Source organism: Barbus barbus, assembly GCF_936440315.1.
Source record: "Barbus barbus genome assembly, chromosome: 6".
NCBI lineage: Eukaryota > Metazoa > Chordata > Actinopteri > Cypriniformes > Cyprinidae > Barbus > Barbus barbus.
Window position 1 is genome coordinate 13,539,754 of NC_136734.1, and position 14,881 is coordinate 13,554,634.

At 37.6% G+C, this 14,881-nt stretch overlaps 1 protein-coding gene and 1 long non-coding RNA gene across 6 annotated transcripts in view; one reads left to right on the forward strand and one right to left on the reverse strand.

The window, feature by feature from the left end:
* LOC306870868 overlaps nucleotides 1-14,881 on the forward strand; it is a 1,223,475-nt gene that overhangs the window by 1,205,016 nt on the left and 3,578 nt on the right. The gene's annotated exons all lie outside the window — the stretch shown is intronic.
* LOC306870851 (acetyl-CoA carboxylase 1) overlaps nucleotides 1-14,881 on the reverse strand; it is a 58,157-nt gene that overhangs the window by 7,207 nt on the left and 36,069 nt on the right. For 4 of the 5 annotated variants that reach the window (XM_079418311.1, XM_079418310.1, XM_079418309.1 and 1 more), the window contains 16 exons: nucleotides 14,387-14,494; nucleotides 14,233-14,289; nucleotides 13,999-14,043; nucleotides 12,545-12,586; nucleotides 10,597-10,812; nucleotides 10,361-10,516; nucleotides 10,057-10,281; nucleotides 8,639-8,794; nucleotides 7,765-7,911; nucleotides 7,052-7,321; nucleotides 6,857-6,954; nucleotides 6,433-6,553; nucleotides 5,699-5,809; nucleotides 1,100-1,243; nucleotides 908-1,028; nucleotides 194-290 (listed from right to left, as the gene is read on the reverse strand). In XM_079418311.1, coding sequence (XP_079274437.1) covers nucleotides 194-290; nucleotides 908-1,028; nucleotides 1,100-1,243; nucleotides 5,699-5,809; nucleotides 6,433-6,553; nucleotides 6,857-6,954; nucleotides 7,052-7,321; nucleotides 7,765-7,911; nucleotides 8,639-8,794; nucleotides 10,057-10,281; nucleotides 10,361-10,516; nucleotides 10,597-10,812; nucleotides 12,545-12,586; nucleotides 13,999-14,043; nucleotides 14,233-14,289; nucleotides 14,387-14,494 — 2,114 coding nt within the window. The remainder of the gene's footprint in view (nucleotides 1-193; nucleotides 291-907; nucleotides 1,029-1,099; nucleotides 1,244-5,698; nucleotides 5,810-6,432; nucleotides 6,554-6,856; nucleotides 6,955-7,051; nucleotides 7,322-7,764; nucleotides 7,912-8,638; nucleotides 8,795-10,056; nucleotides 10,282-10,360; nucleotides 10,517-10,596; nucleotides 10,813-12,544; nucleotides 12,587-13,998; nucleotides 14,044-14,232; nucleotides 14,290-14,386; nucleotides 14,495-14,881) is intronic. The other variant, XM_079418308.1, reaches the window with a different exon arrangement.

A 14,881-nucleotide genomic window follows, 5' to 3' on the forward strand; every position in this document is an offset into this window, starting at 1 on the left:
AGATAACATGCATACTTCTCTAGAGAATCTCTTTTACAAATGGTTAGTTCTGAGAGCTCTACAACAGGATCATTTGTTTGCTTTAGATAACAAGACATCAGACCATGTGGCATCTACAATGACATTCATGAAGTTTTAGAACTTGCCTAAGAGTCCAAATACTTTTTGGGCCAAAGTATTCATTGGTGCTTACCTGGCCCGTCCTACGATTACGCTCTGTGCCCACGGCTGCATGATCTCCAGAAAAGAGCCGTGGTCAAAGAACCCGCTCACCCACGCACCCTTGGTGTCTGTATGGAAGGAGAGAGACCATCAGAGCTGCATTAGTACCCTATCTTCATCAGAGATATTCCGAGCTTAACTGAGGAGAAGCACATGCTTGCTGCAGGAAGAGGTTACCATTCAATTACACTGCGATCTGTCTTTGTACTGAAACAAAGATTTTTCTCCCTGCCACCAGCTCTCGATATCTCCCCACCTCACTGTGGCAATTACAGTGATGTGTAATCTGTCTCACCAATAAAAAAACAACATATATCCCAGAGTGTCTTATCTATGAGTGGAGAGACCTAGTGCTTTGCCTCAAACATAAACCCTCAGACCACACTCATCCATTACTGGACACGTCCATCTAACAGCACATTCCTCAGCACAATTAATACACAAAATATCACTGCAGGAGGCCTCAACACATTGTGAAGTTGAGCTATTTTGACAGCATAATGTTATTGACAGAAAAAAAAGTTTTTCCTCCCTTGTTTTTTGTTATTAAAGCAAGAATTATTACTACAGAAAGGCACTTACAAAAGGAAGTACATATAAGAGGGTCCACGATAAAAATCACGTGACAGATGCTATCAATAGATCTAAACATGCAATGAGGTCTAGGGTTGCAGAATCTACTCACTCTGACTGGGACGTCCCATTAACATCCAGCGTGGGTCATAAGGTGCCTTCGTAGGAACAAACTCCACTGGCCGATCGATGGGATCTTTAGCACTGAGCATTGGCACGGGACTCGACTTATTCTGAAGGAGAACAGCACTGTTAAGACTCGAAATCACATTCTCTAGGTTACATATCACTGTGTTCTGCATACCTTGGGCATGTAAGACAGCCAGTGCAGTAACTCAAACACTCCCTCAAAATCATCACACACAGTGGTGTGTGTGACTCCATTATTGTGCATGATCTGTACTCCACCCAGCTGGTTATTAGAGGTGTACACCTCACGACCCAGAACCTGTGAAGAAAGAGCAAAGGTGTGAATAAAAAAAGTTTAGTTCACAAGTTGCAAAGCTGCAACACTGAGAACTTCTGAATAAAAACTTGCTGCGGGATTGCATAACGTTTGTTAGATACATCATATTAAATATCTGAAAGATACTCAAGAGTTTTAAGGCAGTTAATGTGAAGGTATCCTCAAGAACTTCAGAATGGTCGCACTGCCCCCAAATCCCCAATCGCCAAAATGAACTCCAAAACACCTTTGCTTTGGCCAGATTTTGTTCAAAATTAAATCAATCATTTGTTCTTCAACTGGACTTATTTTGTCTACACATCTCTACAGTGATTTATTTGTTGTCTGTAGTCTTCCTGTAGAATGATATGCTATTATGTGAATTAGCGAACACTTGGCTGCACACCAGTCTAAAGGTCACTGCACACTGAGCCCGAAAGTTTCGTCCGAAATTTTCGCACGTAACAAAATAAGTACGACCTCGTGTGGTGTCAATTACGTTTGCACACTGCCTCCGAAACATTCGTCAGGTTCGATTTTCTGCATTTTTGCATCCGTAGCTTGCATTTTGATAGTAAAGAATGGGGAATAAGAAAAAAACGCATGCAAAAATTTCGGACTCAGTGTGCAATGACCTTAAGACTGTGGAACCATCGATTTCATATTAACCCCTGCCCTTAAATAGCACATTTAAAAAAATATGGACTGCGGTTGGTCATTTCAAATGTCGGTCAGGCATGTCCCACTAGCCTTTTCATATTACTGCCACTGGGCTCATATTCAGGATAGATTCAGGAGTCAAGCTACTGCGCTACCCCTGTATCAAGCTGCCTGCAGGTCAAGCAATGCAATGATGCTCAAAATCCAAAGAACTTAAACTTTGACCTTTATGACAATTCGAACAATTCCCATGACATATTGATTGATGGAGCCACCTTGAAAACAGACTATAATCAGACTGTAGGGAGATTCTTGTCCAGAAAAAGCTACATTGTGGACCAGACTTTATGTTGATTAAAAGTGATGTCACTTACTCTTCTTCTTGCTTCTTACTTGAGGAAGGAACACAGAACTAGGAAGCATGGCGTGTGTATTGTGTGTTATGACAGTGTCAGTGCTAGCGGAGGTCCTGGGGCTGTGGATCAATACCATCACACAGGCAGTCAGCCCAGTGCTGGAGGCTGAGGAGAGTGTGCTCTTCGCTCAATGCTGTCAATGACCTGGGAAGAATGACGGTGTCACTGAGTGGTCAGTGGGGGAGAGTAAGGGGTTATGCCTCCGGGACTACATCGATACTCCGATTTCGTCGTCTGTCTTTCACACTGATTAAAGAATCACATACAATGATTTCTACAGAGTGATGTAATTTTTTGTGGTGTTGCAGACCATACATAGTCTAAATACTGTAAAGCATTTCTGTTTGTTGGAACTCCTTGACAACTTCTGGTTCAACCAATTCTATTTGTTTGGAGTGAGACCAACTGTTGGGCTGCACAATGGCATTTGGCAGTGGTGTCAAATCCTGTTCCTGGAGGGTCACGGTCCTGCTTCGTTTAGCTACCATCTCAGTTAAACAAACTTGAACCACCAAATCAAAGTCTTCAGGACTTCTAGGGAAGTTTGCTGGGGCAAGTAAGAGCTAAACTCTGCATGATGTCTTGCACAAATGCAATATGTGACATCCTTTTAATATAGGAAGAGTGTGTAGGAAACCGTTTTGAAAATGGTCATTGTTTTTGCAGTTTTGTTTGGTACCACTAATGGCCACCATTAACTACTCAGCTCCTCTAATTTCTGCTTGCCCCACAAGAAAACTGAATAAGCCATTTCAAAAGTAAACTTTTTGACTCACAACTGGCTATTACTGGGTGGTGATGGCGCAGTGGATAAGACACATGCCTTTGGTGTGAGAGACCCGGGTTCGAATCCACTGTGAGACACCAATGTGTCCCTGAGCAAGACACTTAACCCCTAGTTGCTCCAGAGGCGTGCGACCTCTGACATATATAGCAATTGTAAGTCGCTTTGGATAAAAGCGTCAGCTAGATGAATAAATGTAAATGTACTTACCTCTTCCAGAAAAGCCAATGCCAACATAAGACTCAAGCTCACTAAAAGACTAGTTTCTTGTTCTTAAGACCTCATACATGGTTTTGGGTCATGGTCATTACTCTTGGAGAGCTTTCAAACTAGGTACATTTTCTGTGAAGAGTGTGATCTGAATCAGATTGCAATTGCTCCTGGTGCCCCTCACACTTCACTGGTTAGGTTTTAGACTCGCTTGACTTTATCGAACCCCAGTGCATTAAGCATTCATCTGGCTATTTTATCTTGGGACGTAACAAATCACCACAAGCTAGCATTATAGAGAACATAATGTTAGCCAATGTATTTTTGTTTTAGACATCGCAACCAATTGCAATTCCACTGCAACCAAACTCAGATCACCTCCTATAAATTGTTTCAGGGTTCTGTACCACAAGGTGGTCCCCAATCTGCAAAACAGCTTTCATGTTACCAATTTTTCAATACAAACCATACTGTTTCAAACTAAATTTATAGTGTGATAGACCTTGGTCTGTATCTACATCTCGGTTTATGGTCTCAGGTAAGACTGCAGTCTGTACCACAAGTGATAATTACCTCAACCATTTCAGAGAATGTACAAGAACTGCATGACTCTGAAAGGCAACATAGCCATTGTAGCCATTAAGTTCAATGAAATCAACCGCCTGGTCCTAGAATCAACTACTTAAACTTTCACATTTTTGTCAGGGTCAGTCTTGGTTTGAACCTGAGGTGCAGGAGGTCTAGTTCTGGTATGTACAGTATCTGGGATACAGGGAATCTAGTTTTGGACTGGGCCTTGCCTGCAGCTCCAGTTTTCACGTGTCTGGTAAGTCCCTTTTGTTCCAGTGGTTAATGAAAGCCTGAACTCTTCCATATCACAGTAATACAATCACAGGTTTGACCATCCACACAAAAACCACTCTATCATGGGTATTTGTAAATGAGCCGATCACGGTTCTGCTCTAATTAACACAGTAATGGGACTGTAAAGAACATTTTCAGATGGAGATAGATGGGGCGTTCCTGCAGTTCCAGAGAGGACAAACAGACACTGGCTGTGACACATGACCGTGATTGAAATATCTGAATACCGTTTTTCTGTCCACACCGGACATTCAAGAACCATTAACGGGAATTGTTCTGAATAAGAAATGTGTCTCAGTTCCCAACCCTAATCTAAACTGCTGCAGAGAGTGATGGGAGAAAGGCAGAGTGAGACGGGGATATCTGTAGCAGTAGAAGTGCTCATTCTGTTCTCAGAGGAATGATATGGGTGTCCCTCCCCGGTCTCAGCCCCAGGCATCAGCCTATTTCTATGCAAATAACAACTTCACGCTTCTCTTTCTATTATTCCTGCAGGAGCTGCAGCATCATGACAGGAGACAGAGAGAGACGCGGGGGGATGGCAGTCACTGAGGGGTGAATTATAAACCTACAGAAACACACACACATTTTTTTTTTCTATTTTGGCAGATGATATTCCATTGACTTCTATTGTCTTCATACTGAGATATCGGTTTTAATACTGTCCCTCGTTTTGTAGAAAATTTCTGATTTAATTTCTGTTCCCAATGAAGCACATGTGGTGCATTTGCTTCCTTTTTTAAGCTTGAAAAATCACAAGATCCCAACTGCTTAAAAAATTGCATAGAAAAACTTTGTACATACAAATTTTTAGTTATACTTTATTTTACAGCATGAGTACTTATAGTGTAATTACCCAAGAAAGTTTAGGTTTAGGGGTAGGTTCATGCATAGTATGCAGTTATTACTCAGTTATTGTAATTTCTGCTATATAAGTACATAGTATGGACACGTAGAACAGGACTGTAAAAAGTGCTACCAAATTTGGTCATTTAGTTTTTTTATGAAAAAGTCATATGGGTTTGGAATGATATGAGGGGTGAATAAATGATGAAAGAATTCAACTTTTTGGGTGAGCTGTTCCTTTAACAAGTACTTGAATGCACAGCCAACCACATCCAATCGCTGTCACCACTAAAATAAAAAACTGGCTGATTCATAAAAGTCATATTGTAATGCAGTCGTGGTAATTGCATGCATTAGGGATTCATTTATTTGGGTCATAGTTGAGTGCACACAAGGCTTTTGAAGTTCACGCTAACCTGTCACAATTCCTGCCTCGGACCAATCAAATTACTTCAAGCAATTAAAAGAGAGGCCAATTAAAATGCCCTTATCAGCAGAGTGAATAGGTAATTTATGCACAAATGCCATCATAGCCTTTCATATCAGCAACTAAACAACAAAGAAGACCTTTGAAAACATACAAAGCATACTAGGCAAATTATAAAACTGTTTTGAGGAGGCACAGTTGGCTTGTGGATTCTAAAACCCGAAAACATGTAAATGGGTGCAGCTGCTGACCTTATTGAGAGCTCCAGCTCCAGTCAGGATGATGTGAGAGTTCTCCACCTGAATGGTCCTTTGGCCCAGTCTCACCAGATATGCTCCGATTCCAATGGCTCTGCATGTTACCTAAGGACCAGCAAACACAGACATTCAGAAACACTATAACATATACACTACTGCACAAAAGTTTGGGTAAGATTATATTTATTTATTTTAAGAAAGTCTATTGTGCTCACCGCGGCTGAATTTATTTGGTCAAAAATACAGTAAAAACAGTAATATTGTGAAATATTATTACAATTTAAAACAACTAATATTTTCTTATATTTTAAAATGCAATTTATTTCTGTGATGCCAAAGCTGAATTTTCAGCAGCCATTACTGTCACATGATGCTTTAGAAATTCAGATATGCTGATTTGGTGCTCAAGAAACATTTCTTAATATTAAGAATGTTGAAAACAGTTGATACTTTGCAATACATTTTTTAGGTTTTACATTCTTTGATCAATTAACAGCATTTATTAAAAATAAAAATATTTTGTAACATATTTTGTAAATGCCTTACTGTCACTTTTGATCAATTTAATGCTACCTTGCAGGAAAAAAACAAAAAACAAATTTAAACAAAACTTTAATCTTATCCTAGGTAATGGTTTATCAAATGTATTGCTTATGAGCTTTTGTGAATAGTGGAACTTTTCCAAATGTTTTACCAAGTCTTCGTAAGTTTGTGCTCTGCTAGCGTACCAGGTTCATGGTGATGATATCCTCATACGCCAGTGAAGATTCCCCCGCGATCATGCCAGAACCTCTCAAGTTCTCCACACCCAACCCCTCTTCTTTACCAATGATATCAGTGATCTTATACCTGCAAAGACAAACATTAGAGGAGAATATATATTACAACAGAACAACAAAAAATGACCCTAATCAATGACAGAAAAAAATAAAGTTTAATGTACAATTTAAACCTTCAGAACTCAAAACATCCTCCCAGAGTATAACCTACATTTCACTGCTGGTTATACTCTGTATAATTGTGTATGTGACAAATAAAACTCTTGAATCAGTCCAACTATTTACTGAAATTGTGCTGCAAAAACCATTCTTGTGTTAGACATAAATGCATTAACAATAAAAAAATCTGCGTATGGGATAATATGTAACTCACCTGGATTCACCCTCGTCCTCCACATGTTCACAGTGGACTGAGTTCAGAGCAGACACCTTCTTATAATCCTGAGGTGTGAGGTACAGGTACTTAAAGCCCTACCATTTAACAGGAAAACACTGATTACGACACACATCCTGAAGATAAACACTGCATCAACGATCACTGATCCCTTCCCCTGGAGCCGCTCCAAACCTTGTACGGGTCTGCTGGATCCTGCCAGGCCACATGGAACATGTGTCTGATCTCCTCTGCCAGGCCAATCCGGGCTCCGCTGTTGGCAGCGATATAGATTCGTGGGATACCGCTTTCCCGTGCCATCTCTGAAGCCTGCTGAAACAGCACATCCTCCTGCGGCCCGAAGGAGCCAATCTTATGTGTAATGTCATTGCTGATCACGATAATCTCACGGCCAGCCGGGTACTCAGGGGTTCGGAGAGTCATCCTCCATGCTACCATGCCAATCTAGAGAATCATGGAATCATGAGTTAATTTACTATCCACAATAAAGGTGTGATAACTAAATAAATGCTTGTGGATCCTCACAAACCAACATTTAAGAAGCAAAGGGGCCCCCTACAGTGTACAAAATTTACTGCATGTAATCATTTGTTGAAAATGAGCAAGAAATGCCACACGTTAATTTTGAGCTACATAGTCTTCCTGTTTAAGTCAAGTCACCTTTATTACTATAGCGCTTTATACAATACAGATTGTTTCAAAATAAAAAATAAAATAATGATTCAATGATGCAAACAGAATTTAATTCTGCTTTAAAGCAGCTATAAAAAGGCAATAGTCATTACTCAGTTGAAATACGTTCATTGTTGATTCAGTTCAGTTTAAGATAAGGAACACATAACAAAACATAAGTATTAGCCAATATCATTAACATGGTGCAATCTAACCTCATTTCCTCCAGGTAGGCGGTTCATCTGCACCAGCTGACCCTGAGAATCCAGAACCAGCTCTGTGAAGGTCAGCAATTCCGATGGAAGGGGACACTTGGGTAAGTTGGCATGTGCGTCCATGGACTGCCATAGCTTCCTCAGAGCCTAGAGGAAAATGGACACCAAATGAGAGATGTTTTTCTTCATATATTTCCAGTGCTCTTTAAAAAAAAAAAAAAAAAAATGGATAAGCAATAAAACACTCGATACTCAACTTTGTGCATTAAAATATTAAAATATGCACTACTGTTCAAAAGTTTGGGGTCACTACGAATTTTATGTTTTTTGAAAAGTTACTTATGCTCACCATCGCTGCATTTAATTGATCAAAAATACAGTAATTCTGTGAAACAAATAAATAAAATAAAACTAAGTAGTTGTAATAATATTAAAAGAGTTATAGAAATAGTTTTTCATTTTACAAGATTTTAAAAGTTTTTCCTGTGACAGCAAAGCTGAATTTTCAGCAGCCATTACTCGTGTCACATGATCCTTCACAAATCATTCTATGAGGATGAAATGAGTAACATTTTTTTATCATTATCAATTTTGAAAACAGTTGTGTTGCTCAATATTTTTCTGGAAAACCATGATGAATATGAATGGATGAATAGAATGTTCAAGAACTCTTTACATTAAAAATTATCACATTAAATTAATTGTCACTTTTGATCACTTCAATGCAACCTTACTGAATAAAAGTATTAATTTCTTTAAAAAAATCATACTGACCTTAAACATTTAAATGGTAATACACACTGAAATCAAATTCAATCTTGAAAAGTGTAAAGATTGGCTATCACAGAATACAGGGTCAGGTTATGGACGATACCTGACGGAACATCTCTGGAAAGTCGTAGACATAGGTGGTACCGAGGCTCTGGGCCTGGAAGCGTTTGGACTGCAGGAGGTCTTTAGTGACATAGGGAGTGTTGATGAGCATGCCATGAAGAGGACCCTGCTTATCTCCATATGCCTGGAACATGATCTGATATGAGAGAGAGACAGAGGGCAAAAGAGAGTCAGCCAGTCAAGCATAGGTAAAGAAACACACACAACCACATATAAATCGATAGTTTTCCCCATGTCTAGACAAACAGATAATTATTGTGCCAATGATACAAACAAAAAAAACTGACAGTTGATGTTACAATGACAAAAGATCATTTAGTAAAATTTTTTAAAACTATTAATTTAATTTAACTCCATGAAAAATCATTTTTACATTCAGACAGAAAAAGTCATCACATAACTGACAAATGAAACTAAATGGTGACTAGCACAATGACAAAACACTAAACGCCAGTGTCTGAAAGAATATTGAACAGTACCATTTATATGTTTGGACACACGTGACTAAATTCATTTATTTCATGATAAATATAAATAACATAAATAAAATGATACTGCTTATTAATCATTATTAGTAATAGCATAAATATATGCAATACCATTCAAAATATTGGGGTTAGTAGGATTTGTAAAGAAATTAACTGATTAAAAGTTAATACTGTCCTTCTGAACTTTCTATTCATCAAGGAAATCTGAAAAACAATGGATTGTAGTTTCCTAAAAATATTGCAGAACAACTGTTTTCAACATTAATGACAAGAAATGGTTCTTGAGCAAAAATGTATTTTAAATGGCAATTAATTTAATAATTAATTGTAATTTGTAAAAATATTTCACAATATTACCGTTTTAATATATTTTTGATTAAATTATGCTTCTTTCAAAAACCAAAAAATCTGACCAACCCCAAACTTTTGAACAGAAATGTATTTTAAATAATTTTATGATTTAAAAAATTTGATCTATTAAATTACTGAAAGCAGACATATATATTTTGACATATTTATATATTTCACATATTACATACATATTTTATATATTAGATAAATATCTAAAAATTAAATCTACATTCTGCATGAAAGGGTGTCGAATTTTAAAAAGATAAAACGCAAGAAGAAATATTTAAAAAATACGTTTTTTTTTTTTTGGTCACTGCGTAATTTGCATAACTGCCATTTGTATTATTTCCTAGCTTTGACTTCACTATTTTTCAAAAATATGTAGAGTTAAAATAAACAAAAGTAAAGAATGTGTGTCCAAACTTTTACTGATTGTGTGTTTACTATTGACAGAAAATTAACAAACAATGAGGGATGACAAAGACATAGTACTGTTGTTCCGTTTTAGCTGTCTGCATATAATGTGTGCTTGTTTTAATGAGAGACACATGAGCCCCACCTGTCGGTCTTTGTGCCCCACCTGTCCTGTACGGGAGTCTGTGACCTCCTTGTACAGGCTGATGTCCAGGTAGTAACCACTCTCATTGGTCAGGAAGAGGCGGATGGGGATCTGTTTGCCAGTGGGCGTCAGTCGGATGTTAATCTTCAGCTCAGCTTGAAGCACACGGAGCTTCCAAAGACGACTCCCGTAGCGCATGACCATGGAGCGCACAGATTCCTCAATCTAATGAGAACACAAGAGCTCAAAACGCATGCAGATATGCACCTTGCTGAAACAAAAATCCATTGAAACTCATTAAAACCTTAGAAGGGTCCATGATGACGGTTGGGACAAAATTGAGGAAGATGTGATTGCAGTCTGTGCGCACTGTGGTGTTGTTGAAGGCCACTTCCAGCTCATCCATGGCCTCCAGCAGCAAACGTTCTGCCTCGTTGTGCAGGTACTCAAACGACGCTTCCTACACGGTGGGGAACCATACAGTGTCACACATATAACCAAGTTTATGGATGCAAACATAGACCACAGAGATGCTCCTACCTTGGTGACCAAGTCCGAGTGGCGGATGATGGCCCGGACAAAGAAGCGATAATCTGTGACCTCAGTGCCCACTTCCACACGGGCAGCTCCCAAGTACAGGTGCATCTTATGGTTGGCACAGGGGATGGCTGTCAGTGCAAAGTTACGCATGCGGTTGAGCTCCAGCTGGAAAGCCAAGGCAGGTTCCAAGTGCCTGTAGATACGGTCCTCCACAAACTAGAAAAAAAGGATTGACAAAAAAACTACTTTTTCAGACAAAATTTCATTTTGGCCAAACGACTATAAAATGAACTTGGTCGAAAGTGGTTCTAAAAAATATTTATTATATTATATATTTAGGGCTGTCAGTCAATTAAAAATTTTAATCTAATTAACTAAATGCTGTGTTGAATAATTAACCTAATTAATCGCGAAATAAATTTGACTGTGAAAATATTATGAAAAGTAAAGTATCAAGTAGACACTACACATTGTAGCTATAGAAAGAAATATTTTATTTGACTCAACATAAAATTTAAAGGGCCAGTGCGTTAACTGCGTTAAAATATTTTAAATCACATTATTTTTTCATAACTAATTAAGTTAACACATTAAACTGACAGCCCTAATTATATTATTACATTTTCTACTTTCATGAAAAGGTAGAGGAAAGGTACAAGTTAGGAAAATTTTAAATGTCATAAAAATATTTTTGTAAGAAATTCTACAAATTTAATAAATATGAATAATCCACAAAACTTATTAGTGAATGACACCCATTATCTTTCACAATACCATTTGTAGCTGATTGCATAGCAGAAATGCAAAATTAAACAAAGGTCCTGTCCCAAATGGAACACTTCATGTGCACTTGCGGTCTTACGGACTTACAATGGCCGCCGCGTGCGCGTGTCCGTTAAGTGCATGAGACCGTAGGGCATCCCATTCCTCATTCCTCCCATTCCGAACCCTTTGCGGCCGTTATGCACCCTCGATCCACACTTCTGCCGAGTCCGTACTGGGGCGAGACTTCTACCCGACAGTCACTGTGGCATTACGTCAAGAAAGTGCGGACTCTGAAGAGGACCGCGAGGGTTTAGGGTGCCATTTGGGACAGGGCCAAAGATGAACTAAACAAGGTACCCCCCCCCCCCCCACACCCCACACCCCACACACACTTACATTAGTTAGCTAAGTATTAGTTTCTGCTGTGGTACTGAAATTGTTATCGAGAATTGTGAATGGTCACTGGAATTAATTTTTTAAAAATATTATAGCAACCTTATTTCTAGCAGAAATATAATTGATATTGCTACTGTGGGAAAAAAGACTGAAAATTATATTAATAATGTCTTGTCCTAATCATGTTTACAATAATTACAATCATCATGATTACAATATTGTCCAAAAATAAGTGATTTAATAATTAAGATTTTTGCCATAATCGAGCAACCCTAAAAAGTTTGATCATGAAAAAGCTACATTTTACTACTACTACTACTAATAATAATAATATTTAATAAAATAGAAAATATAAAATGGAATGAAATTGCTCATTTTAAATTTAGAGAAAGTGAGTCTACAGAAGCAGAAAGTGCCCGTGAGCTATAATAGCAGGCTAGATTTAGTAAATGTAGGTAATCACAGCTGCTAATGGATGTCATCCCTCTCAAATGAGACAAATAATTAAAAAGTTCATTAATGTAATGAGCTTTGCTGGAACCATTTTAGCAAATTATCAGGGCTGAAGGAAGCCAGAGAAACGCCATTGATCATGATGGATTGACTTGCACAGCAAAGAAAAGAAACGGAGGAATATAACAGCTTTTTCTTTTCCTCCTCCTCATTTCCCCTTTGTATTTCCCCCCCTAAACATAAAGCTGCTGATGAATTTATTGAACACTTGCATTTAAAAGTGTCACAGTCTATTGTGCCTGTCACTGGTAGTCTTGTGTAAAACATAACTCACCTTGTCTCGAGCTCGAAAAGTGAAAAATTTGGGGAACTCTCTCTGTGAAACAAAGACATTAAACATTAACCGTGAAATAGCATTGCATTCTGTACGTCAACACCGATCAGGAAAACCAGACCAATATTAATTGTACAGTATGTGTGACCCTGGACCACAAAACCAGTCTTAAGTCGCTGGGGTTTATTTGTAGCAATAGCCAAAAATACATTGAGTCAAAATTATAAATTTTTCTTTTATGCCAAAAATCATTAGGCTATTAAGTAAAGATCATGCTCCATGAAGATATTTTGTAAATTTCTTACCGTAAATATACCAAAACTTAATTTTTGATTAGTAATATGCATTGGTATGAACTTCATTTGGACAAATTTAAAGGCGATTTTCTCAATATTTAGATTTATTTGCACCCTCAGATTCTAGATTTTCAAATAGTTGTATCTCGGCCAAATATTGTCCGATCCTAACAAACCATACATCAATGGAAAGCATATTTATTCATCTTTCAGATGATGTATAAATCTCAATTTTGAAAAAAAATTGACACTTAAGACTGGTTTTGTGGTCCAGGGTCACATATTATATTCATTATCACAGGACATTTACAGAACAGGTGTTGTACATTTGAAAGACTGAACAGTCTTATAATTAAGTCTTAATTATTACAAATTAATTAAGAGACCATTTATAATGGCTCTGTTCCAAAACCTAGGAGTCAAAATCTTAATAAAAAAAAAACAATATTTCCAATAATATTACATTTATACAATTTAATTAATAAAAATATAAACTTATATTTAATTATATAAAACAAATAATACTGACTTACAATGCTACTGTTTTTTTTCCAGTTTGGATTCAATTGTTTAATTTCAAAGATAATTTGTCCATATCCAGTATTTCTATTTGGGACTTTTAGGGACATTGATATACAGAGTGAAATTACTGGCGATTAATTTGATTGATTAATCAGCGTATCATGCAATAAAATTGATTGCAGCTTTTAAATCAAATGACTGCCTGAATTTTCTTATACAAGAGTACTGTCATTAGTTAAGCAACATGCTAACATCCAAGATGAACATGAAAACCAAAAAACGTCAATCAAAAAATAGTCCATTTCAATAAATACTACTAAATTAAAATAAAATTTAACTGTGTGCACCATGTATTATACATTTAGTATAGGAGTACTGTCATTAGCTTAGCAACACGTAATGTTCATCTCTACCAGAATTAACAGTGAGCTAAATCCAATTTTCTCATGCATTCAAGACAAGTAGTGTTACTGGAGTGTCCTGCATGATAGTCCATGTAGAGCGTTTCAGTTCAGTCACTTGTGAGGTCCAATTTGTTTAAGTTTCTTCCTAAGGAAGTAGCTGCCTATAGACAGCGAGGCACCTCGATAGGTTGTGAAACAGAGCCAATGTCTCAGACATTCCACGACTACTTACATGGAACCTCTGGTCCACCTCACAGTTGACTTGCTTCCTGAAATCCTGTTAATAACGGCGTCAAGAGCAAAGGGGAAAAGACACATGCAGTGGGCGTACCAGATTTGAGATCAGTTACTAAAAATTGCAGTTATTCAAATGAACATTCAATTGATTAAAGATTATTTTGTTGAAATTCGATTGAGAAGGAATGACAGAGCGGAAACATGCTCAAATGTCATTTTGAAAGCATACCTTCTGAGCAACCAGGAAGGTAAGTCTTCGGATCCCGTGCTCAAACAGCAGAGATTTCTGTGGTAAAAATGATGCAAGTAAAAAATTTATACACTGACAGTTTAACATTTCTGTTCAAAACAATCATCATATAGAGAATAGAACTCTGTTTCACCTTAGAGTGGGTAAACTCGTGGAACATGGCTGCTAGCCCATCATCATCAATGTCACTGTCAGTCTTTATGGCCACATTAAGGATATGAATTGGCTCATCTTGAATGCTCTGTAGTTAGACAAAACAAACAAACAAAAAACACAATATAAACTATGGATAGAAAACAATGATTTTCCAAATAATAATACCTTCATTGCATCAAACATTAAAAGGCGCTTTTAACAAGATGTAATATAAGTCTCAGGTGTCCCCAGAATGTGTCTGTGAAGTTTCAGCTCAAAATACCCCACAGATATTTTATTATATCATTTTGAAAATGCCTATTTTGAATGAAAGCAGAAACACGCTTTTTTCGAGCATGTCTCTTTAAATGCAAATGAGCTGGTGCTCCCCGCTCCCTTTTCCAGAATAGGGCTGTGCCTTTACAGCTCACACTGCAGATACTCTGTGAAAAAACATCTGTTTGGTTTTGAATATCATGTCTGTCACACTGAA